This window comes from Dipodomys spectabilis, unplaced genomic scaffold, assembly GCF_019054845.1.
Source record: "Dipodomys spectabilis isolate Male_0828 unplaced genomic scaffold, ASM1905484v1 ptg000669l, whole genome shotgun sequence".
Lineage (NCBI taxonomy): Eukaryota > Metazoa > Chordata > Mammalia > Rodentia > Heteromyidae > Dipodomys > Dipodomys spectabilis.
The window spans coordinates 5,240,962-5,264,992 of NW_024871346.1; the positions used below are offsets into that span (position 1 = coordinate 5,240,962).

The 24,031-nt window shown below is 56.8% G+C and overlaps 1 protein-coding gene across 3 annotated transcripts; it reads right to left on the reverse strand.

Annotated features, from left to right (window-relative positions):
- Positions 1-628: 628 nt before the first annotated feature.
- Tmem63b (transmembrane protein 63B) lies at positions 629-23,922 on the reverse strand. Of its 3 annotated transcripts, none has more exons than XM_042671930.1 (24): positions 23,823-23,922; positions 15,195-15,377; positions 14,808-14,887; positions 14,602-14,640; positions 13,608-13,698; positions 12,349-12,386; positions 10,939-11,081; positions 10,800-10,851; positions 10,146-10,254; positions 9,610-9,680; positions 7,798-7,878; positions 7,256-7,379; positions 6,618-6,751; positions 6,400-6,537; positions 6,157-6,310; positions 5,439-5,545; positions 5,128-5,214; positions 4,932-4,997; positions 3,738-3,900; positions 3,101-3,206; positions 2,045-2,212; positions 1,706-1,821; positions 1,518-1,598; positions 629-1,377 (listed from the first exon to the last, which is right to left on the reverse strand). In XM_042671930.1, exons 2-24 carry the CDS (start codon positions 15,351-15,353, stop codon positions 1,186-1,188), a joined length of 2,499 nt encoding a protein of 832 aa, XP_042527864.1. In that variant the 5' UTR covers positions 15,354-15,377; positions 23,823-23,922; the 3' UTR covers positions 629-1,185. The 3 variants fall into 3 exon arrangements, with proteins under 3 accessions (XP_042527864.1, XP_042527865.1, XP_042527866.1); XM_042671931.1 differs by lacking the exon at positions 23,823-23,922 and adding an exon at positions 17,701-17,726; XM_042671932.1 differs by lacking the exon at positions 14,602-14,640 and having other exon boundaries at positions 23,823-23,872.
- Between the last annotated feature and the right edge of the window lie 109 nt (positions 23,923-24,031).

The window sequence follows — 24,031 nt, forward strand, 5'->3', positions numbered from 1 at the left end:
TATGTGTGCCAGTCCTGGGGCTTGGACTCTGTAATATACCTTGATTTTCCTGAGGAAACAGGACCAGGGAGAGGTAGCTTTCCTCAGGGATGCACAGGGGGCGGGTGGCAGAACCGTGGCAGGAATGCAGGCTTTCTACATCGTACTGTATGCAGGCCACATGCCGTGTGTACGTAAGCACACGTGCACGCGGCACAGCCGTGTGGCTTTGGTGTGGGCTAGAGCTCACAGGAATCCACTTAGAGGTGAGCTGGAGTTGGGTTGTGAAAATCACAGGCTCTGAGGGGCTCCTGGGGTGTGTGTGGGGCTAGGACACTCCTGGGGGGACACGCGCAGCCACTCTGAGGCATCTGGCCAGAGACATGAGGCTTTGCAGGTCCCTCTCCAGAGCCCCGTGTTGCTTGTGAGGTTTGGGGACCATGGAGGGTGGGGCTGGAGTGGAGCAAGCTGAGCAGAGGCCCATTCTATCCTGAGACACCCACCTCCAGGCCTCTCCCAAGCCGAAACTGAACAAATTCCTTGAGGAATCATGTGGATGGGGAGCGAGCGCTGGGGGTGGGGTGGGGAGACAGAGGCTGAGTAGGAGCCCCAGCCTTGGTCCAGGCAGCAGCACAAAGTGGACATCAGCCCCAAAGCTTTTCTGTTTTTATTTTAAAGGAAAAAAAAAAAACCCCAAAAAAACAAAACAAAAAACCAGTGCAAAAACCCATTTTTCCAGTGTCAGCCATTCCTCCCAGGGCCCCCGCCCCGAGGCTGGGGCCTGACTTTCTCCCACTCCGCACCCACCCCTCATGCATCTTGGGAGGGCTGGGGACTCCAAGTCCTGGGGGAATGAAGGGGAGGAAAGATCTGCCCCTCCCCCAGGTCTCCAGCCTCGGGCACCAGGTACCCCTCTCGGCTCTCATTAACCCTTTCTTGGACGCTACTGGGAGGGGGGTTGATCTGGGGGGACTCCCTCCACACCCCTTTGCCCCGGGGCCGGCTCGGGGCTCTCCTCACTGAGGTTGAGGGGCTCCCGCGCTCTCTCCGTGGTGGGGGAGAACGGTGGGATCCCAGAGTTTAAATACCTTAATGAAAGCAGGGGATGGAGAAGGAAGGGGCTTTAGATCTAATAAATTAGCGTTTTAGTGTCCGTGGGGGTGGGGCGAGTGGGCAGGGCGTGGCCTCCAGGGCCCTGCCCTCCCCTTACTGGTGGATCTCGTTCTCTATGAGACTGTCCTCGCAGGACTGGAAGTCCGTGTCCGTGAGCCCATCTGGTGGCATCAGCAGCTCCTCATCTTGGGATGAGGATGATGGGGGCTCATCCCCTGAGCTTGTGGGAGCCCCATCCCCATCTCCATCTCCCTCTGAATCCTGCAGCACCTGAGCGATGTATTTCTGAAGGGAAGAGGAGTGGGGTGAGAGACAGCTGGCCCTCGCGCGTGGGGGACTAGCAGGGCACCTCCAGCCAATCCTGCTCCCCACTGCCCAGTTTTGGGGTTGGGACGCCTCCCCCTGCCATGGAGCGGCTCACTCACCGCAGATTTGGGGACAGCGGCAGCAGTGGGGGGCTGTCCGTTGCTTCTGGGACCCACGGCATCTGTCTCTGTGTGCTCAATCTTGAGAAGCCCAAAAGGAGTCAGGGACTAGTGTGACCCCCCCAGCTCCTATCACAGCCCTCCCCATTTCAATGCCAGCCTCCCCACCGCCCCCCCCAGCCCAATACCTTGTAGTTGTGGGCACTGAGGTATTTGAAGTGTCCAAAGCAGACGTGGCAGAGACAGATGACGATGGTGATGACCAGGACAACAAATGTGAACATGGATGTGGGGGCCAGGAACCCTGGTGTGGAGGAACAAGGAATGGGGGTGTCGCCCCTCCTTTGGGCCTCCCCAGGGGCTCCCTGGTACCTTCTGAATGCACTGTCACAATTCCTTGTGCCTGGCCTGACCCAGACCTCTCCCAGGCCCCCGGCTGCATGGGCCTCCTGTGGCCTGCTTGACCTCCACTCTGGATGAGTTACTGGTGTCCCCGGCCCCCCCAGAGCAGTGGCAGGGGGCCTCACCTGCACGCATGGTGGAGAAGAAGAGCAGCCAGAAGAGGCAGAGGATGGGTGCGGCTACCACTTGGTTCACGGCCCCTGAGTGGATCTTCTTGTCTAGCTTGGCGGGCAGGTAGGCATAGTAGAGATTGTACCTGTCTACCAGGTGTTTCAGCAGCATGTACATGAGCCCTGGGGGAAGTCACATGGGCCCTGACCTTGGAACCAGTGCGTCCATCCAGGCCTTCTGAGATCACGGGAGGGCTGTCCCCCTCCTGCCCCAGGACAGGATGCCGCTCGCTGCCCTACTTCCTCGGCTCCTGTCCCTTCCTCCTGAACCCTCACCTCGAATCCTACAGTAGAGCCCCATTCATGTGGAGCGGCGAGAATCTGCCGGAAACCCAGCCTGCTGCTCCCTAGCCCCATCTCTAAGCAGAGGAGTGTAAGTGAAAGGAGGGGGGTGTGCTTCCCTGGAGGGGGAGTGGGGGGGGGTTACACAGGACAAGAAGGTTAGTTTGGGAGACTGGGGTCTTAACAGAGAGGGTGGTGAAGGTTAGAGTGTTATTGGAGGGAAGTGGAGGCTACTGGCAGGGTCATGGTTAAAAGAAAATCTTTGTGAGTCATTTCTAAAAAGGAAGGCAGACCTGCCCAAGTGACAACAGCCCAAGTGACAACGATCTTCTACCACAGGACAACCCCATGGGCACAGGACCCGCCCCCCTGGAGTGGGAGTCTTTCCTGGTTTGGAGGCTGTGTAGGTGTGTGAGAGCCGTGGCAGAGGGACTGGACTGCATCCCAGCAGGTGTGGTTGTGCAAAGGGTGGGCAGCTGGGGCCGGGGTGGGCGATTCTGCCCGGGGCCGCGCGCAGCAGGCAGGTCCGGTCTGAGTGGAAATGTTCTTTCTCCCCCTCATCCCCGAGGCCGGGCCCCAGACTGAGCCAGGGACCAGGCGGGAGGCCCGAGGGGCCGGTCTCCCAGCCAGGGCCCTGTCCACTCAGGGTGGCCTGCCTTACTAGAGTGGAGCGGGCGCGGCCCTGGGTCCCCCCGAGCAGGGCCCAGGTCCCGGCGCGGCGGTGCCTACCGAAGGGCACGATGATGGGGCAGGTGATACTGTAGGTCATGACCACCGTGAAGACGCACATCATCCAGGCGTAGGCTGCGCCAAACTGGAACTCGTAGGCCTGATGCTGGGGGGGACATGGGCAGGAGGTGGCTCAGGGCGAAGGGGACGGGCTGCAGGGGCACAGGGCAGGCGGAGGTGGTGGCCAGGAACGCTGGGGCTGGGAATGAAGCCGCGGGGACAAGGATCTTGTGTCTGGGGAAGGGGAAGGGCAAGCAGGTGGAGAGGAGGGGCTGTAGCTGAGGAGGTCAGGTCAGGCAGTGACAGGGCACAGGGCCTTCTGGGGGTCAGGGCTGGTAGGAGGAACAAGAGTTGGGAGGACGTGGGGGACTAGATGCCCAGAGCCTTCTTGTGGAGTTAGGGTAGAGGGACCCTAAATCTAGCCAGACTCTCCAACTCCCAGCACACAACACTACACTGCCTGAACTCAGGGACCTTCTGGGTCATCTGTCAACCCATGGCTGTACATTTGAGCAATCTGAGGTCCCCAAGTCCCAGCACCCTTGTGACCCCCCCGCCCCCCAGCTTAATTGCTGCTGCTTCTGGTTGGGCCACCAGGGGGCGCTATGCGGACCGCTGCTGCCCCAGGCGGCCGTACCCGCTTTACGTTGCGTCTCTCAGCAGCAGAGCGGGCTAGGCAGAGCCGGATCATGTACATGAGCAGGCCCGGGATGCGCAGCAGGTCCATGGCGTTGCCGATAAAGGCTGAGGCAATGACGTAGTTCACGAAGAAGGCGCCGTTGTCCGGCAGGAACACACACCTGCGGGCACCAGGTGCTCCAGCATTGCGCCCTTGGGGTGACCTGGTGGCTGCCCGCTCAGTGCCAGCACGACAGCTCACCATGCCCGCCCCCTCCACGTTTCCGTCACATGGCTAGTCTCCCCAGCACTGACGCCCCAGGCCCCCACGCACGGACCCAGAGACAGATGTCAGAACAGACATGGCTGGACACACCCCTAGACCTTGTGGCTCAGAAAGACTCAAGGAGACAGTGTTTAAGCCCACCACAATATCTGGGGTGCGGCTGCCTGGCACCTCAGTGGGCCCCTCAGACTCCAAGCATGTTGAGTGCAGGAACACCCAGAAGTTTCAGACCTTAACATAGTCCACTTCCCCCAAATGAGCCTTAGATGGTGCTCAGGCCGGCTTCAGAACTCCTTGCCCGGAGAGCTCCAGCGGGGAGAGGCCAGATAGGCCTCTAGTGAGTTCAAGGTCCACACAGACTACAGCCAGCCCACGATGAGCGGTGTGCTCCCATATGGCCTCCCAGAGTCCCCAGAGACCCAGAGAGAACCACAGCCACACCTCACCGAGGCTCCCAGAACCCTGATAGCTGAACCCTCCTCCCTGCACTGTGAGCCCCAGAGCCACCCCACACCCCAAAAGCCTTCTGTAGATTCAGTACCCCGGGAGTTCCTAGATCTCTCCCAGAATATGCCTAAGATCTCATTACTGACATTTCTCCAACCCCCCAGCTCAAATTCAAGGCTACCAAAGCACATCCCAGAAAATGAGCCCAAGACACCATAGAAAGCCCCCAGACGTGGGTCTGCTAAGCCCTAAATCCACCTTGAGGTGGGCTCAGCTTCCACATGGGTTCCTGGAGCATGATACAGGACCCAGACGTGGTGGGTGTCTCTGTGGTGTGATCCTCAGACCCATGATGTCAGCCCTTCTTTTCCTCCTGTGCTGGGGTGGAGGTGTGGTCACAGGCTCCCCCCCATGGGGTGGCAGTGTCTCTAAGTTGCACCCACCCACCATGGTCTCTCTCCAGGGGCCCCGCTCACTCACTCAAACCGAATGGCAGCCTCAGCCAAGAACTTCTTGTCAAAGAGCCAGCGGAAGAAGAGGTCCAGGCTGGAGGGGAGCGGAGGGGAGCCAGTCAGAACGGAGCAGGAAATCAAGGGAGGCCAGGGCCTCCGATCATGTGTCCTCCTGTAAGTGCAGGGTGGAGGTCCCCATGCCCGGCCTGTGGCCTGGCACTCACCTGCTCAGTCCCAGCGAGGGCAGGAGCAGCACCATGAAGATGAGGAAGGTGTAGCACTTGTGCATGGTGGTCCTGTTCTCCCCGGAGCTGGGAGGGCGCGCGGGCACAGGTGAGGGGAGCCGGCCCTGGGCCTGCTCTCCCAACCAGGACAGAGGTGCCGGGAGCGCTGCCCGGGGAGGGGCTTCCCCTGCGGGCCCTGTTTCTTCCTTGCCAGCGCGGGACTATGCAGGGTAGGGAGCCCCGAGGCTCAAGGGCAGTCCCGTGGGGCCAGCAGGCACCGGGAGGATCTAGGCGCAGGGTGCGCATCTCACCGTGTCCAGTGGGCCTCAAAGAAGGCAGAGTAGTAGACGATGGTGGGGAGCAGGGCCGAGAAGCACCACAGCAGCAGGGTGGGGAAGAACTGGGTGATGATGGGGTTCTGTGGGGGAGGGAGGTCAAGAGGGTCCAATGTCATTAGTCCTGAACACACGGGCTGAGGTGGTGGGCAGGGCTGTGCCTGAGGCCTGGGGTGAATGATGCCAATAGTTAGCACCTGCTCAACGCCTGTTATGTGCCAAGCACACCTGTATTTTCCAGGTATTAACTGTCACAATGATAGGGCCCATCTTGCAGACGCATAAATGGAGGCAAAGCATCTCAAAGGCTTAGCTCCTAGTAAGCAGTGGGACGGGGACTGGGGCCTGCAGCCTGGGTCTCATCATCTGCTATCCTCACGCGGTACTTTCCAATGTCTCGTCCTCTGGACACTGGGTTCCGAGGAGCTGTGTGTGTGGTGGAGGACGGGGGCTGTCGCGGGGCAGGCGGCAAGGCTTGCTTCCTGCCTCACGCCGCGCCGCGTTAGCTGAAAGCTAAGCATCCAGCTGCTTCCATCCAGCTTCAGCTGAAGGCAGAGGGCGCACAGGGTTTAGTCAAGGTCATGCACCCCTCCGCTCGGGGGCTGGTAAATCCCAGGGTGACCTCTTCTAGGGCAGTGTGTGGAGAATATGGGGGGCGCCCTGGAGAGCTGGGCTGGGCGGGTATGGGGCTCACATTGAGGTACTCCACGGGCTTGGTGACGTTGAACTTGTCCATGGTGGTGATGATGATGGCCGGGGTGGTGAGGAAGAAGAGCAGGATGAAGAGGACCACGTTGATGACCAGGCAACGCAGCCACCAGATGAAGCCACGGATGGAGAGGTGTTCCCTGCGAGGTGTGTGGGGGTCACTCTGGGGACCCCAGACCCACCCGCCCCTCCCGAGCCCCTCCCCTCCCCGCCCTGCCCTGGGGCTCACCAGTAGATGTTCTGGGGGTCAGGTGCGTAGGACACAGTCCAGTTGGAGATGTGCAGGGCCTCACTGCAGGAGGAGGTGCGGGGCTCCCCGCGGCAGGCGCAGCCCTGGCACTTGCACACGTTGAAGTCCTTCAGGATGCTGTGTGCGAAACGCTGCGTCAGCCACAGAGCTGACGGCTGGGAGCCAGGGGTTGGGGCTTGGGCGGGGCAGGGACTCACATGGCGGTGATGGTCTCGTTATGGAAGGTGACGAAGGCCATGCCCAGGGGCTTCTCGTTCACCTTCTCCTTCTCCCGCTTGTAATCCTCCTTCAGCTTCTGTTCCAGCTTCGTGTAGTACTCGATGGCCTCCACCTGCCGTGGCCAAGGCCAGGTGTGCGGTCAGCGGCCCTGGCCCGGGCCCTGGCCTCCACACGCTACACCTGCTTCTCCCCTCCTGTTTTGGTCTCTTAACTCTAGACTCTTGACTCGACTCCCAGATACTGGGAGTTCAGGAATGTCCTATGGCAACTGTCCTCCCTGAGGCTTTTTATATGTGTGGACTAAGTCTTCACCACCACTCTCATCTTACAGATGAGGAAACCGAGGCAAAATGCAGTTAAGAAACTTGCTCAGAATCACAGCCTTAGTCAGTACAGTTCAATGCTGCACTCTTGCTGACCTAATCTGGTCACTGTATGTACAAATTAACTCAGGCAGAGAACCGGGCTTCAGGGGTCTGGGATGAGGGAGGGGTCCAGCCTCATGTCTGCAGGGTTTACTCTTTGTCCTGGGTGAGGGGCTGGCTCTACGCGATGGCCCATCCAGCCCGCCCCAGCCCTGCCCAGGCCGGGGCCCCGTGGTCAGCTTGCAGCGCACCTGCTCGCAACCTCGCACCACGCAGCAGCACAGGTGGCCACAGGGCTTGGGGTTGATCATGGCAGGCACGTTCTCCTTGCTCTGCAGGTTTGTGAAGTAGAGCTTTCCGCGCTCAGCCTTCTTCCTGTGGGACCCGGAGGGGCTGGGTTGGCGGGATGGGGCAGACCCACTCCCCAAAGCTGGGGCTGCCCTGGACTTGGATCAGGCATCCCCCAGCCCAAGGACTCCATCCGTCCTCACGGACCAGTCCTTTCCACAGTCCGATGAGAATTTCCCATCCTGTGGCCTAGGATGAGTCTTGCAGGCAGGGTAGGGACTGGGAGCCCCTTTCCTCCTGTGCTCTCTAGACCAGAAGTAACAGGTGTGCAGGGGTGAGGGTGGGAGGTGGAGGGTAGGGGGACAGGGAATGGACTCTAATATAAATCTCCTATGAAACACTAGGAGGTAAAGGAGCCAAGTTCCCGTGTGGCAAGACTCAAGCCCTCCACAGCTCCACAGCAGGCAGGGGCCCGCGGCATCCCCCTCCCTGCCCAGCCTGGTACCTCTCAGCATCAAGGAACATAAGGCGTGCCACGTTGTAACAAGGCCGGGCTTCAAGGACCGTGCAGTTGGGGTAGGCCTCCCTGAAACACAGCAGCCGTTATGCTCTGCGGACCCGCAGTCTGACTTTACCCACAGAGCCAGCACATCACACACACAGCCTGTGCGTGGAGCCTGTGCATGTGCCTGTGCTGGTACTGGGACTTGAATTCAGAGCCGTGCCTGCTCTCTTAACTTTTTACTTGAGGCTGGCTCTGTACCAGTTGAACCACAGCTCAACTTTAAGCTTTTTAACTGGTTATTTGAGATAGGAATTGGGAGCTAAAAAATGTCTCAGATTTATCTGCTGAGCTGGCTCGGAACCATGAAACTCAGATCTCAGTCTACTGAACATCTAGGATTATAGATATGGGCCATGGCTGTGGTCTGATTCTCCCCCCATCTCTGTGGTCAGTCTTGGGACTTGAACTCAGGGCCTAGGCACTGTCCCTGGGCTCTTTTGGTCAAGACTAGCACTCTACCACTTTGAGCCACAGCTCCACTTCCAGTTTTCTGGTGGTTAGTTGGAGAGGAGTCTCAAGGACTTTTCGAACTGCGATCCTCAGATCTCATCCTCCTGAGTAGATAGGATTACCAGGTGCCATTGGTGCCCTGCTGTGGTCTTATTCTTGTCCAGGGCTGAGAGCTTGTAGAAACCGTGTTGAGTCATAGGTTATATCTATGATTCCCACAGACCTGGTCCTGGTCTAGCACTAGGCCCTGACTCCGGATTGACCCCAAACAACCTGCAGCTCTATGGACAGAAAGATCTCTAGCTTTGGCCTAAGACCAACAAGAAAGTGATCCTGAACCTGACCTCTAACCCTGGCCAGAGATGGAGCCCTGAGCCCTGAGCCAGCTCAAGGCAGACTGGCCTCCCTGGACAACATTCGGCTGGCAGATGTCTTAGAGAAAGCTTGCTGGCTTGGGAGAAGGAACAGTGACTTTTCAAGTGTGAGGGCACGCTGCTCCCGCTCCAATCTTTATGCGAAGTCCCCATCTTTAAGTATGTGTTTTTTGCTTTTTTTTTTTGGTTGGTCATGAGGCTTAACTCTGGGCTTGGGTATTGTCCTTGCATTTTTCAGCTCAAGGCAAGTGCTCTACCACTTGAGCCACAGCGCCACTTCCAGTTTTCTGGTGGTTTATTGGAGATAAGAGTCTCAAGGGGCTGGGAAGGTGGCTCAGTGGTCGAGTGCTTGCCTTGTATGCCTGAGGCTCTGGGTTCGATTCCTCAGCACCACATAGGCAAAAAAGAAAAAAGCCGGAAGTGGCGCTGTGGCTCAAGTGGTAGAGCACTAGCCTTGAGCTGAAGAGCTGAGGGACAGCGCCCAGGCCCAGAGTTCAGGCCCCACGACCGGACCCCCCCCCCCAAAAAAAAAAGAGTCTCATGGACTTTCCTGCCTGGGCTGACTTTGAACCACAATCCTCAGATCTCAGTCTCCTGAATAGCCAGGATTATAGGCGTGAGCCACTCATGCCTGGCTTTTGTGACATAGCTCCCAGTACTCCTGTTCATTTTTTTTTTTTAAGGTGGGGGAGGGTCTTAGTATGGAGTTAGGCCTGACTTTGAACTCAAGATCCTCTGGCCTCAACCTAAGTGCTGGAATTGTTTATTTTTAAGATGCTGGCATGGAACCGAGGGCCTCTGGCATGCTAGACATACTTTCTTCCCCTGAGCTACGTTCCTAGACAGCTCCTTCCCTGGCTTGCGTGCCAGGCCCCCAGCCAGATCTCTGGGCTGGAAGATGTGAGGACGCTGCGGGCCGCTTACTCACTCAAAGTGCTTCTTGATCTTTTCCGACTCTGCATATTTGGAGATTCCGTTGATGAAGAGTGTCCGCTTTACCTGGTGGGAGAGGGAGGGTTTGCCTTCCTGAGGGAGTTGAGGAAGGCTGGAGGGGCTTCGCTCCTTTTCAAGGGGCAAGAGGGGTAGACAGAGCAGGTAGGGGTGGTAGGAAGAGGCCTCAGGGAATGCAAGGGGCAGGGAGACTGGCACACAGCACGTGGTTGAGGACTACTGGGTACACTCTCAGGTCTTTGGGGAAGTGGCTGGCGTGGGTGTAGAGTGGCGGTAGAGGACAGGGGATCATGCCTACCACAATTACCAGGCAAGATGGTATCACCCCACATTGCTACGAGGCATGGGATAGCCTCATGCTACTTCCCAACCGCCCTGGGAGGGGTTTCATCAGCCTACTGCACAGGCAGGGAAACTGAGGCTTACGGATGGAGCCCCTTGGTGATAGAGCCAGGACAAGGGGGCCGGGTGGAGGGAGCGCAGGGACAGGAGTGGGGGGTGCGGCCTGCATACCAGGTCGTCCTCCTTGTAGCGCATCTTGGAGGTGTGTCTCCGCATGCTGTAGACGGTCAGCAGCAGGTACAGGAAGGCGAAGGAGGTGTGCAGCCAGAGGAGATTGTTCCTGGTGGGGAGCAGAAGGGGTCTGTGAGGGCTACCAGGGCCAGGACCCTCAGCCGACTCCACCTCCCAGCATGGGGCCCTCATACAGCCATGGCCCTTCCGTGGCCGCCAAGGCTTCTGGTTCCAACCCCTACAGCCCCTCCATCATTCCAGTCCAATGGAAATGGCCCTAGGGCTGGGTGCTAGTGGCTCACGTCTGTAATCCTAGCTACGCAGGAGGCTGAGATCTGAGGATCACGGTTCAAAGCCTGCCTGGGCACGAAAGTCTGTGAGACTCTCAACTCTAATAAACCACTAGAAAACCTGAAGTGGTGCTGTGGCTCAAGTGGTAGGGCACTAGCCTTGAGCTGAAGAGCTGAAGGACAGCGCCCAGGCCCAGAGTTCAAGGCATGGGAAAAAAAATAAAAGAGAGAGAAAGAAATGGCCCTAGGAGATCGTCTCTTCATGCCACGAGCCATGGTAACCGCCAACACCCTGGGCAGCTTTCCCCGCTCCAAGGGTGCCCCTTCCCCTCGCCATGCTACAGCCCTCGACCCCCATCCTCACCCTGATTTCAGGTTGGCGATGGTGGTTCTCCCAAAGCTATAGGCATTGTTCTCTGCAAGGTGAGGAGAGGGAGATGGTGGTGGGTAAGGTGTGAACTCCCGCGCCCTCGCCTGCCCCGCTGCCCCCGGCCTGCACTGACCCAGCAGGTCCCCTGAGAAGTTGACCGGCAGCACGATGCCCACGGAGAGGACGCCCACAACCACCAGTAGCCCGATGATGTGCCGCTGGAAGGACAGGTAGTGGACGGCGTCGCCCCCACACTTGTCCCGGATCTCGTCATCCCTGCAGGCCACGGGGCAGGCTGGAATTAGGACCAGGGCGGAGGCAGGACCACTGCCCCACATCCACCCTACACGGCCCTGCTGAGGGGCTGAACCGGTCTCCTGGGAGGGGAGGAGAAAGGGCGAGGGGAGGAGAGGCAGGAAAAGAGAAAGGAGGAGTGAAGGGCTTCCAGGAAAGAGGGAGAACAAGAAGGAAGAGTCAGCACCAGGGACTCAGCCTGAAGTCCCAGCTATTGGAGAGGCTAAGGCAGAAAAGTGGGAGATGCTTATCTCCAGTTAAACCAGCAAAAAGCCAGAAGTGGAACTGGGGATCAAATGGTAGAGTGCTAGCCTTGAGTGAAAAAGCCAAGTAAGAATAGAAGGCTCTGGGGCTGGGAAGGTGGCTCAGTAGTAGAGCGCTTGCCTCGCATGCATGAGGCCTTGGATTTGATTCCTCAGGACCACATAAGCAAAAAGAAAATAGCCGGAGGTGGCGCTGTGGCTCAAGTGGTAGAGCGCTAGCCTTGAGCTGAAGAGCTGAGGGACAGCGCCCAGGCGCAGAGTTCAGGCTCCACAACTGGACCCCCCCCCCAAAAAAAAAGAGTAGGAGGCCCTGAGTTCAAGCCTGGCACAGAGAGAGAGAAAAAGAGAGAGAGAGAGAGAGAGAGAGAGAGAGGAGGGGGAAGGGAAAGATGGAGAATGGAGGGGAGTCTGAATAGGAGGAGGCAGAGGCAAAGGGGAATAAAGGTGGTGATGGTGAAAGACGCGGGTAGAAGTGCGTGGAGAGCGAGTGGCGGGAAGCAAGGTGCCCTGTGCAGCCTTCAGGGTGCTGGCTGAGCTCCCACGGCCCACGGAGAGGAGCAGTGCTAACCTGTCCAAACCTCCTGCCTTTCTCAGCGCTCACTGCCTGCCTGCTGGACTCTGGCTGGATCTCGAGTTCTGCCTGCTGGACGCTGGCCGGCTCCTGCCTGCTGCCGGCTGGCTGTCCCCAGCCTACCTGGCGCCCCTACCCGCCGGCTGCGTGAAGGCTGACGTTGGGGTGCCTTCTGGCCCCTGACTTCCAGCAGTAGCAGGGGTTGGGAGAGAGGAGGGCCCAGCTGTTCCCCCACCCCCAGGACAGGTGAAGTGGATGGCGGGAAGCAGCCAGGGACCTGGCCTGGCCTTCTGGAGCAGGGCGTGAGCCGGGCTGGCTAGCGGCACTAAGGCCCTCAAAGCTGCATATGTAGGGAGATGACAGGTTCTGAAGTTTCTCCCTCTTGTTTTTTCAGGCTGGAAGGCTGTTCACTTACTTTATCCTGAAGATAGCTGTCAGCCAGGAACAGAAGCCCTGTGTGGATAGACGGCTCTCAGCGGGAGGCCCAGCCCGCCAACCCCTGTCCCTTCTCAAGACCCACATTCCTAGTCTCATAACCAGTCACTCAGACATGCCCCTGCTGGAAAACTCCAGAAACAGCTCAGCCCCAGAGGAAGGGAATGATGGAGAGAGGGTCTCACCCTCGAGGAAGAGAGTTATCTGGACCCTCAAGTCTGGACTGTCAAGTCCCTGCAGAGTTCTATGGCCGTGGGAGTCAGGGCAGGGTTTGGGGGCAGGGCAGCGGGCCTCCAACTTCCGACTAATAAAGACAAGTTTGGAACATGGCTACCCAAAGCAGTGGAGTATGCATGCACTTCTTGGCCGTGTTCCCTGAGTTCCTGTCTCTGTCTTATAAATACAGGCACCAAGACTCAGGGTCACCAGGGCTAAAAGATGTCACTTCCTTTCCTAGGTCTGCCTTCAGGCAGAGTGTAGAAGCTTCTGGGAGGGGTGGGCAGAAAGAACCCAGGATGGCGAGAAGGTGGCTCTCAGTCAAGACGCGGGACTATGGGATTTCGCTGGGTCTGGGGACCACATGGGCACCTTTGGCTAGCAGGGGTGAGATGTCTGCCTTGCCACTTACCAGTGTGAGTCTACCCAGGGAGACTGACAGCCATTACCTGCTGGCCCTGCTGCAGGAAACGCCACCCCGGGACCTCCAGCCTGAGCTGGGTTGACCGATGCCACCCCAGTGTCTGAGGATGATTTAGTGTTCTGCCCAGGACTCTCATAACAACAGAGGGCCTGGTGAGTGCTGACATTTGTGTGCAAGGCCGTCTGTGGTCCTGAACTGATGAACTGTCGTGTCTGAGGAGGCTGCTGTCAGTCAGCTCCCAGTGGCTTGGCTGACTTCCATGGCCAGCTGAACCTCTAAGCAGCACAACGATCACTGGACATTTTGTTATACAGGTCTGAAAGGCTCATTATGATTTCTAAACCCGTGTTTAATGTCTGAGGAAGAAGACGGCCTTAGGATTAATCAGGAACAGAGGTGGGCACAGAATTACACTGTGGTCAGCTAAGTTTGGAGTCCACAGATGTTGAGCGAGAGGCTTGGATGCAGAAGAGGAACTGGGAGGTCTAGGCCTGGGTTCTGGGCTTGTTGAGGAGGCCGCGTCAGCATCCCTGACCCCACAGCCCTAGCCCATCTTCCTTGAAGGGGATGGGCCAAGACATCTGGGGAGAGATACTCACATTGTCCCTTTGGTCAAAGTCGACGGAGCTGGAGACGGAGGTGAGGCGCTCATACCGGTCATGACTGTCGGCGTGCATAGCTGAAGCCACACTGGAGTGGGGGAGATGAGAAGTCAGAGCAGGGCGGGGGGTGAGTGTGAGCCTTGGGGTGGTAGGTGTGAACACCCTGAGCCCAGGGTCACAGAAGGCACAGAAAGCGCAGAGGCTGAAGCAGGAGCGCACCCCTCCCCCTCCGCCCCTCAAACACGCCTCTCCCCCTCAGGGGACACTGATGCTGGGCAGTGGACCCTACAGGAGAGGTGTCTTCATCACTGCCCAGATGGAGGCTGAAGGGAGAATGTTAGAGAGCCCTGCAGTTCCACAGTGGGCCAGAAGAGGGCGTGGGGAAACAACAGAGCCAACGTGATGCAAAGGGCAATGGGGAGGTGAAGGGAAAAAATGGGGACCAGGAGAACTCAAGGAAATGACAAGGCTGGAAGATGTCTCCTGAGCATGGCACCACCCTCCCTGTTCCCCAAGGCAGCAGCTGCCGCAGCTCCAACTCCAGTCCTATAGACAGAGACCATAAGGCAACACCAAGGCCACAGGGCGGGTCTTTGGACAGCCCCCTGCCCAGGCCTCCAGGAGGAGTGAGCAGGGACCCTGGAAGATGAAGAACTAGCTGTTAGGGCACGAGAAGCTGCTGGTGACACCCAATCTTGTCTCTGCGTGATTGTGCTAAGAAGGTGGCATGAGGTTTCCTGGGGGCTGGGGAGGGCACCAAGGCAGGGGACGGAGGGAGGGCCTTCTCTTAGGCGAGAAGCCAGATGGGGAGGAGTGAGGCAGAGACAAGCTGGGAGCCCCTGCGCTGCAAAGCACACCGCTGCGCTAATCTGAAACATGAGCCTGCAGAGAAGAAAACTGCAAAAAGAAACCAGCAACTTGGCAAGAAGAGAAGAGAAGCGTGAGAAGGAAAAGAAAAAGGAAAGATGGTTTAGTGGGGATCGGGGCATACTATTCCTGTTCCACTCGGTCCCTCTCCCGCCGCCGAAGCCTGGGGACAGAGAATACACGGGGTTAGCAGAGGCGGGGGAGAATTCCTGGGGACTGGCAAGGGACTGGGACTCGTCCCTCTTGATCTCCCACAAAGGAGAGGTCTGGCTTGCCTCTATTCCTGAGAAGCGTGGAGGGAGGTATGTGTGTGAAGCAGGAGACTCTTACCTGTCTGCATCTGTCACCAAAGCCAGCCGCCCATAGTCCCAGGCCACCTTCCGGAGGATGGAGAATAAGAAGAGCAGTGCCTAGGGGAAGAGGGGAAGTGGTAGATAGAGACCTTGTACCTGATGTCAGTGAGTGAGAGTGTGTGTGTGCATGTGTGCATGCATGCGTGTGTGTGTGTGTGTCTGGGATGATGTCGTGTGTGTGTGTGTGTGTGTGTGTGTGTCTGGGATGATGTCTTACAAACCGGACCATGAAGGGTAGGGCAGTGATGATTCATTACAGGGCAACTGGGAGCCGGGGGCAGGTACGAGTGATCAGATCTGGAGGCGTTTGCCAGGGGTGTGCAGGACACGAGTGCCAACGGTGGGGACGGCACACGGCACTCACAAGGAAACACATGAAGTCAAGAGCCAGCACGGTGGGGACACCCCCGAAGGGCAGGCCTTGCAGGACAGTGCTGCGGATGCGGGCGCTGTAGCAGTAGTCCTTGGGGTTGCTGTTGTTCAGGGCCGTGGTGCCCAGCGTGGCCAGCAGGAAGGGCAGCATGGCTGCTACTGCCGCATGGTCCTCCTGAGAGAGGACAGAGCAGTCAGTGGGGCTCGCCCCCCAACGCCTCATGGCCAGAAACGGGTGGGCATTGGGAGAGGAGGGCAGATCACCAGGCAGCCTGGGTGGGGGGAAACTCTGGCCTGCAGAGATAAGGGCCTGAGGAAGTCACATGGATTCGCCATCGCGGTTCTCTGGCTGGGTCGGCACCCGGCCGGGGGCACAGGGTCCAGACGCCTGGCCAACACTGGAGACACTTGGCTTCCCAAAGCTGGAAGGTATCTGTGATTTCTACCCCCCACCCCCCACAAAAAACCTCTCTTGGGGCTGGGAAGGTGGCTTAGTGGTAGAGCGCTTGCCTTGCATGCATAAGGTCCTGGGTTTGATTCCTCAGCACCACATAAGCAGAAAAAGCCAGAAGTGGCACTGTGGCTCAAGCAGTAGAGCCCTAGCCTTGAGTTGAAGAGCTAAGGGACAGCGCCCAGGCCCAGAGTTCAAGCCCCATAACCAACAAAAACAAACAACAAAAAAACTCCCTCTCTCATTCTGTCTCAGGCCAGGGAGAGACCAGAGCCTAAGGGAAGATGGGGAGGGGTCTACTGGCCAGAACATCTGCCTCATACTCTTATTTGTTTTGTACTGGTCCTGGAGCTTGAACTCAGGGGCTGGGCACTTCGCTCTACTACTGTGTGTGTGTGTGTGTGTGTGTGTGTGTGTGTGTGTGTGTGTGTGTGTAAGTCTTAAGGACTTTCTTGTCCAGTCTGGCTTTGAACCTTGATCCTCAGATCTCAGCCTCCTGAGTAGCTAGGATTACAGGCGTGAGCCACCAGCGCCTGGCTTTGTCTCTTACCTTTATTTCTTTCATCCCTCTTAGCAAAGTGGCATAGGAGCCGGGGTGTGGCTCCGTGGTAGAGTGTCTGCCTAGCTTATGCAAGGCCCCCCCCCAGGAATAAATAAAACAAGCAAATGAGCCTGCATAAATTCATGTGCTTAAGTGCTTTCAACTCTGTATAATTGGCTTCAAAACAGAGCTGACTCTGTCCTCAGAGCAGGGGTCCAGGGATGGGAGCCAGTGGCAGAGCACTAAAAAGCAGGACTTCTACAAAAAACAAAAAAAGCAGGACTTCTGGGTTTGTGTAGCCTGGCTGGCCCCAGCCACTCCTGCTCTCTCCCCATTTTTTCCCCCTGCTATAGCATAAGTGTCTACACCATTCCCCTCCACCTTCCTCCTCTTCAGCTCATTATACAAGGATGACAGGCGTGGTATCAGGACTACAACTCCCAGAGTGCCGTGCTCCTGCCTCGAGCAGGGCAGGCTGGGAACACAGTGCCTACCAGCCAGCTTTTCCATTGGCAAAGGAAGGGAGAGTGGGTGTGACTCAAACCTGCCTAAGCCCCCAGAAGCCAGGATACTGCCCTTCAGCTAGGATCCCTACCACAGTCCAGGCAGTTGGGACTGGCAGGGAACAACTGGGCTGTGGAAGGGCTTGGGGGCAGAGTTGAGCTGGAGACCCTGGTGGAGCTCTCAAGGCAGAAGCAGCAGCAGCACCCCTCCCATCCCACTGGGGGACCCCTGGGGCCCCTTCTGCTGACAACACTGAACCAGGGAGTGTCCCCAGGGAAGAAAGGCAACCAGACAAAGAACAACAGACTGAGGTGATGGTTTGGAGGAGAGTATCCTTTAGCCCTGGGGTGACTCAGGGTTCTCTAGCCCACCAAGACTGAGTCCCGCAACCCCCCCCCCCCCCCCCACCTCTCTCCCTAACATCCAACCATAGGGTGAGAGGCAAGAGCTTGCCCAGGGAGCTGGAGGCTGAGGTTGTTTGCTTCCCTAGGTCCCAGGGAGTCTCCTCAAAGCCTGGCTCAGGAAGGAGAAACTTGCCCGGGGCATACCATACCTTCTTTTCTTCTAGCCTGAGCTGCCTTTAAAAACACATTCACTGGCAGGTGTCGGTGGCTCACGCCTGTAATCCTAGCTACTCAGGAGGCTGAGATCTGAGGATCTCAGTTCAAAGCCAGCTCAGACAGAAAGGCTGTAAGACTCTTATCTCCAATAAAGCACTCAGAAAACCAGAAGTGGCGCTGTGGCTCAAGTGGTAGAACACTGGCCTTGAGGAGAAAAGCTCAGGAACAGCATCCAGGCCCAGAATTCAAACCCAATGATGGACAAAAACAAACAAACAAACAAATTTATTTAAGCTGGCTCACACCTGTAATCCTAGCTACTTCAGAGGCTGAGATCTGAGGATCATAGTTTGAAGCCAGCTTGGGCAGGAAAGTTGGAGAGACTCCTATCTCCAATTAACCAGCAAAATGTAAGAAGTAGCTGGGTGCTGGTGGCTCACACCTGTAATCCTAGCTACTCAGGAGGCTGAAATCTAAGGATTGCGGTTTAAAGCCAGCCTAAGCAGGAAAGTCCATGAGACTCTCTCTCTCTTTCTCTCTCTCTCTTTTTTTGGTTCCGGTTGTGGGGCCTGAACTCTGGGCCTGGGTGCTGTCCCTCAGCTCTTCAGCTCAAGGCTAGCGCTCTACCACTTGCGCCACAGAGCCACTTCCAGCTTTTTTTCCTTTTTGCTTATGTGGTGCTGAGGAATCGAACCCAGGGCCTTATGCATCGAGGCAAGTGCTCTACCACTGAGCCACCTTCCCAGCCCCATCCATGAGACTCTTATCTCCAATAAACCACTCAGAAAACTGGAAGTGGTGCTGTGGCTCAAGTGGTAGAGCGCTTGCCTTGAGCTGAAGAGCTGAGGGACAGTGCCCAGGCCCAGAGTTCAAGCCCCATGACCAACAATACCAAAAAAAAAAAAAAGAAAAAAAAAAAGGAAGAAGTAGAGCTGTGGCTCAATGTTATAGTGCTAGCCTAGAGTGGAATTGAGTTTAAGCTCTGGTAATGGCACACACTACCGCCACCACCACCAAAGCTACATTAATTTAGTAACTACAGTAGATAGCTTTACTTAGGAAGTGCTATGGTTTCACGACTACATTAATCCTTGGCCATCCAATGAGCTAAGTGTTACTATCATTTGTGCACATACGTTTGTGTATGTATGTGTCTCTTGGATTTTCCTATCTAGGCTAGCTTGGAACCTCAATCCTCAGATCTCAGTCTCTTGAGTAGCTAGCTAGCATTACAGGGGTGAGCCACTGCTGCCAGCTGTTACTACCATTTTTTTTTTTTTTGGTAAGTGTGGGGCTTGAACTGGGGTTCTGGGTGCTGTTCCCGAGCTCTTTTGCTCAAGGCTAGTGCTTTACCACTTTGAGTTACAGCTCTACTTCAGGTTTCCTGGTGGTTAACTGAATAGGAGTCTCACAGACTTTCCTACCTGGGCTGGCTTTGAACCATGATCCTCAGATCTTAGCCTCCTGAGTAGTTAGGATTACAGGGCTAAGCAACCAGTGCCCAGTTTATTGCCATTTTTAAGATGAAGATACAGGGCTCAGGGAGTGTAATTAATGTTATTAAAGTCTCACTGCTAATCAAACAATTAGATTCAAACCTGGGTTACCATCTTTCCAAAACTAGAAGTCTTTTCAGGGCGCCTGGATGATGCATCGTACAGGGCTGCAGGCTGTGGAAGCTTTGGGTAGAATATGGAAAATGCTCGTGGCCTGCTCTCAGGCCAGAGAACACAGGCACTGGGGGGGGGGGGGGGTGCTGGTGAGGTGTGCGACTGTGTGCTTACCTGTGTACCTGTGTACAGGGGAGCTAGGTGACTGTAGGGCAGGCAGTAGAAAGGAAGTAAGTTGTTAGCCTCTAAGTGGAGGTTTGATACGTGGGTGTGTCAGGAGCCTGGTATGCAAACATGAATGGGAAGAGCCTGGGGCACCAGGTCAGGTGTTTGTGAACAGCCTGGGGCACCAGGACTGGTTAAAGGTGGGCAGGCTATCTAGGGCCAGGGTGGAGGGCTCTAACTAGCCCCAATCGCAATTCCCAACTCCAGTACACAGGGAATCTCAACTGTCCATTCCCATCCCTGGTCTGTATCTTCAAACTCTAAGGCTCCTCTGGGCCAGAGGGTTCCGCGTCCCCCCTCCCTCACTACTCCCCCCATCTAGTTCCAGCCATCTCGGGTCCAGAGGAAGGTGGAACATTCTGGGAACATCTACATTAAATGGCGCCAGCAGGGAGGGTGAGGGTCTAGCTGGGTGCTTGGTAAATGAAGCAACCAGCCACCTTCGTTATGTCACGTGGCTGTCCCCTCCACCTAACCCCAGTACTAGGGAGGAAGCAGGACTCACACAGCATCACAGGGCAGGTAAGGGGTGGAGTTGGGCAGGTGTCTTTGCCACTGGACCGGGTTAATTCAAACTCTGAATTGTAGGGGCGGGGCTGCCAGACTGCTTTTAAGGCAGCTAGCTTTGGGCTGGGCAGCCCAGTGGCAGGCAGGACATTTGAGGGACAGGGTAACAGGGGGCAGTTCCTCCATTCCACCTATATAACCCAGCTGAGCTCACACTGAGGCTAAAAGAGAGGTGGGCAGGGATGGGATTTTAATCCAGCTAAATTAAGCTTATAATTTACCATTAAAAGACTTGCCTGTGCCATGGGAGCCAGGGAGTCATAAATTTAAAAACATTTTTTTTTTTTTGCCAGTCCTGGGGCTTGAACTCAGGGTCTGAGCACATTGCCTGAGCTTCTTTTGTTCAAGGCTAGCACTCTACCACTTGAGCCACAGAGCCACTTCTGGCTTTTTCTGCTTATGTGGTGCTGAGGAATCTAACCCAGGGCCTCATGCATGCGAGGCAAGCACTCTACCACTGAGCCACCTTCCCAGCCCTAAAACATTCTTCTAGGGGGTTAGTGGGGAGATTTAATATAGGTCTCAGGTCACAGGAAGGCATCGGTTGGAGATGGAGATTAACTTTTTTTCTGTGTTACCTGGATCTCAGTCTTTCAATTGGTAACAGATACTAATGTCCTAGCCCACCCCTACTGATTCCAGAAAGATAGAGAGAAGAGAGAAATACCATATGTAAGGATAAAATTACATAAATATGTGTATAAATATATATGTGTACACACACGCACTGGGCGCTTTATTGCTCAAGGCTAATGCTTCTATCACTTTGAGCCACAGGTCACTTCCAGTTTTCTGGGGGGTTAAATGGAGATAAGAGTCTCATGGCCTGGCACTAGTGGCTCATGCCTGTAATCCTAGCTACTCAGGAGGCTGAGATCTGAGGATCTGAGTTCAAAGCCAGACTTATCTCCAATAAACCACTAGAAAACTGGAAGTGGAGCTGTGGCTCAAGCGGTACAGTGCTCGCCTTGAGCTGAAGAGTGCAGGGACAGCGTCCAAGACGAGTTTAAGCCCCATGACCACCATGACCACCACAACCACCACCAACAAAAAAGTCTCATGGACTTTCCTGACTGGGCTGGCTTGGAACCATGCTCCTCATATCTCAGCCTCCTAAGTAGCTAGGGTAACAGGCGTGAGCCACTGGTACCTGGCTAAAAGTATTATTAAAAAATGCATTTATCAAATATTTAAGGTGTGCGCATGAGCACATGCATGTTATTGGGGCTTGAACTCAGAGCTTGGGTGCTTTCCCTTAGCATTTTCTCTCGTCTGCTACTTTACCACTTGAAACACTCCCCATTTTTGGCTTTTGGGTAGTTAACGGGAGTTATGAGTTTCACAGAATTTCCTGTGAGGGATGGCTTCAAATTGTGATCCTCAGATCTGTCTCCTAAGCAGCTAAGATTACAACCATGAACTACCGATGCCTGGCTTATTGTTTGAGACAGGGTCTTGCTTCACAGCTGAAGTTGGTTTCAAACTTGCAGTCATCCTGTCTTGGCCTACTGAGTGCTGGGGCTATAAGTGTTTACCACCCTGTCTGGCTTATTTAACTCTTGTTTTGGGTAAGTACACTTTGAAACTAACTCATGTGCTCCTGGTCACAAGTCCAGGAGAAAACAGGTCATGTAGCCCATCTCCACAGATAAGACTCAGGAAGCCCGGCTGGTGTTACGCTCCTAACCACTACACTTTGCTGCCATTTCCACCAGGGAGCTGAGGACCACCAGCCCTGGAGAAATGCCACACCCCTTTTACCACTAGCCTTTCTTCTTGCTTAGAGCTCCAAGCTCCTATGCTCAGATTTGGAGAGAGAAAGAGAGAGAAAGAGAGAGAGAGAGAGAGAGTGTATATGTATATATATACACATATATATGTGTATACACACACACACACACACATATATATATATATATATTTTTTTTGGCCGTGGGGCTTGAACTCTGGGCCTGGGTGCTGTCCCTCAGCTCTTCAGCTCAAGGCAAGTGCTCTACCACCTGAGCCACAGCACCACTTCCGTGGAGTTTATAATTTGGATTCTGAGGCAGGTATAACATACAGGGCGGTATAATCTGGTGGGTAAGGGCACACAGGCTCTAAGATGAGACAGGCGTATCTTTTCTCCTGGGCAAATTACTTAGTCACCCAGGGGCTCAGTTTTTCCATCTGTAAAATGTGGACAAGAATCCAGTAATAGGGTGTTTTAAGGAATAAGATGTAAAGCTCTTAAGTAGTTCTAGACACAATAGATTCTACAAAACAGTTGTTACTCAGGAGGCTGAGGTCTGAGGATCATGGTTCGAAGCCAGTCCAGGCAGGAAAGTCTGTGAGACTCATCTTCAATTAACCCCCAATAAACCAGAAGTGGCACTGTGGTTCAAAGTGGTAGAGGACTAGCCTAGAATGAAAAAGCTCAGGGACAGCGCCCAGGCCCTGAGTTCAAGCCCTATGACCCACAAACAATAACAAAGAAAACACAGAATACAGCAATAAGATAGGACAGAGCCCCTAGGCACACAGCACAGCTTGTTTAGGCCTAAGGGGTTATATTATGTTTGGGACTGTTCCTAAAAACTCTCCAAAAACACCCCTTCCACCTGCAGCAGGCTGGGAAATGGAGACACCAGGGGTAATGCTATGCGGGCATGGGTCAGGAGTTCAACGAGAGAACCCATTATTGATCAACTACCAGGCAGAGTGCCAGGCTCTTGACCTAGGTAATATTGTTTGATCTCCATGCTAAACCTTGTTAAGCATATCCACACTTTTAAATGCTAACAGAGGTTCAGACAGGTTAAGTAACTTGTCAAGGTCACACAGCTAAGCCAGGGCAGAGCTAGAATTTGAACTCAGGTCTCTATTACCTTGTGATACCTGGAGGAAACTGGTATGATGGCCCCAGCAGGGCTCTTAGCTACCTACCACAGGCCTTCTGCTCGGTAACCTCCCCACCCACTTACCATTCACCCAACCCAAACTGCACTGGGTGAACGGCCAGCAGGCCCCGGCATGTGCCACCTGGGATGTGCCAGGGCCTGGACCCTCTGGTGCCCTGGAGGGCAACCATGCTGCCAGCACACCTTCCCTGAATCCGGCAGACACTCCCACTCCCCTCCTCACGTGGGCCGGGGAGGAGGGCTGTGGGCCCCTCCGCCGGAGGTGCTGGGCACGGCCCCAACCTTGCCCCATTCTGCAGACCCGAGGGAGAGGCGGGAGGAGTAGTAAGTAGTATGGGGTAGGGAGGCTCCAGTCCCCGAGGACACTGGCTGGAGTCAGGTGCGGGCCGAGCGGCCAGGGGACCCAGGCAGGTGGCAGCACCGAGCCCCAAGGGCAGCCGGCCCCTCTGACCTCTCCTTCCCACTTCGCAGGCGTCCTTTTCTTTCCCGGGGAACGCGGCGGCGGCGGCGGCGGCGGGGAGCTCCGGGACGGTCCGCCCGAGGCGGTCAGGTCGGCCGGGAGGGACAAAGCGCGCCCGCCGCCGCGGGGCCTTTGCCCCCGCTCGGGATCGGCGTCGGTCTCCGGCCCCGCCGCGGCCCCCACCGCAGGCCCCGGCGACTCATGAATACACTGCACTGTGCGCGGCGCGGGCGGAGGCGAGGCGGAGGCAGCGCCGGGAGGACTCGCTCCCGGGCCCGTCCGCTGGGGCGGAGGGCAGCGGCGGCCCCGGGCCAGCACCCCGCGGACCCTGCCCCGGCCCCAGCCTGATCCCGGCTCCCGGCCAGCTTCGGCCCCGGAGCCTGAGAAGCGATCAAAGAGACCCGGGGCACCGGACCGGGCGACCCCGGGATCCAACCCTCGGGGGCGGCGGCGGCGGGCGGGGGGCGCAGCGGGACCCGCGCACCTGGACGGCCCCGGTGGGGGAAGCGGGGTGGCACCGCGGGGACCCCGGGGGGGGGCCCGGGAGCCGGGGGCGGAGGCCGGCGCACCCCGCACCGCCGGAGGCGGGGGTCGCGGCGCTCACGCGGGGCTGGGGACCGGTCCGCGCGGGAACAGCGCGCGCCGCGCCTGGGTCCCGCGGGCCCGGGCACCGCTGGGTCCCGCAGGACGCTCAAGGGAGGGGACGCGCAGCTGAGCCCGGGTACCCCCCCCCGCTTTGGGGGAGGGTGGGAAGCCCCCGCCAAGCAAAGAGAGGGGGCTGGGGAGGGGGTCGCGTACTCACCCCAGGCGCAGACTCGGCTCCGGCTCGGAGCCCCGGCTCGGGGCGGGGCGGGGCGGGGGGAGGGGAGGGGGAGTCGCCGGGCGGCTCGAGCTCCGGGCTCTTGCGGCGGCCGCGGCCGTGTGTGGGGGAGGGGGAGCGGGAGGAGGGAGGGGAGGCGGGGCGGGGCATCGCAGGCCGCGCCCCCCACGCCAGCTCACGTCAGGTGCGCG

Coding starts and splice junctions, on each gene's coding strand:
- Tmem63b (XM_042671930.1), bottom strand. CDS start 15,353: ATGCTGCCCTTCCTGCTGGCCACGCTGGGCACCACGGCCCTGAACAAC. Junction 6,752..7,255: donor TGGTGCGAGGTTGCGAGCAG/GTGCGCTGCAAG, acceptor TGGCCACGGCAG/GTGGAGGCCATCGAGTACTA. Junction 6,311..6,399: donor GACCCCCAGAACATCTACTG/GTGAGCCCCAGG, acceptor CACACCTCGCAG/GGAACACCTCTCCATCCGTG.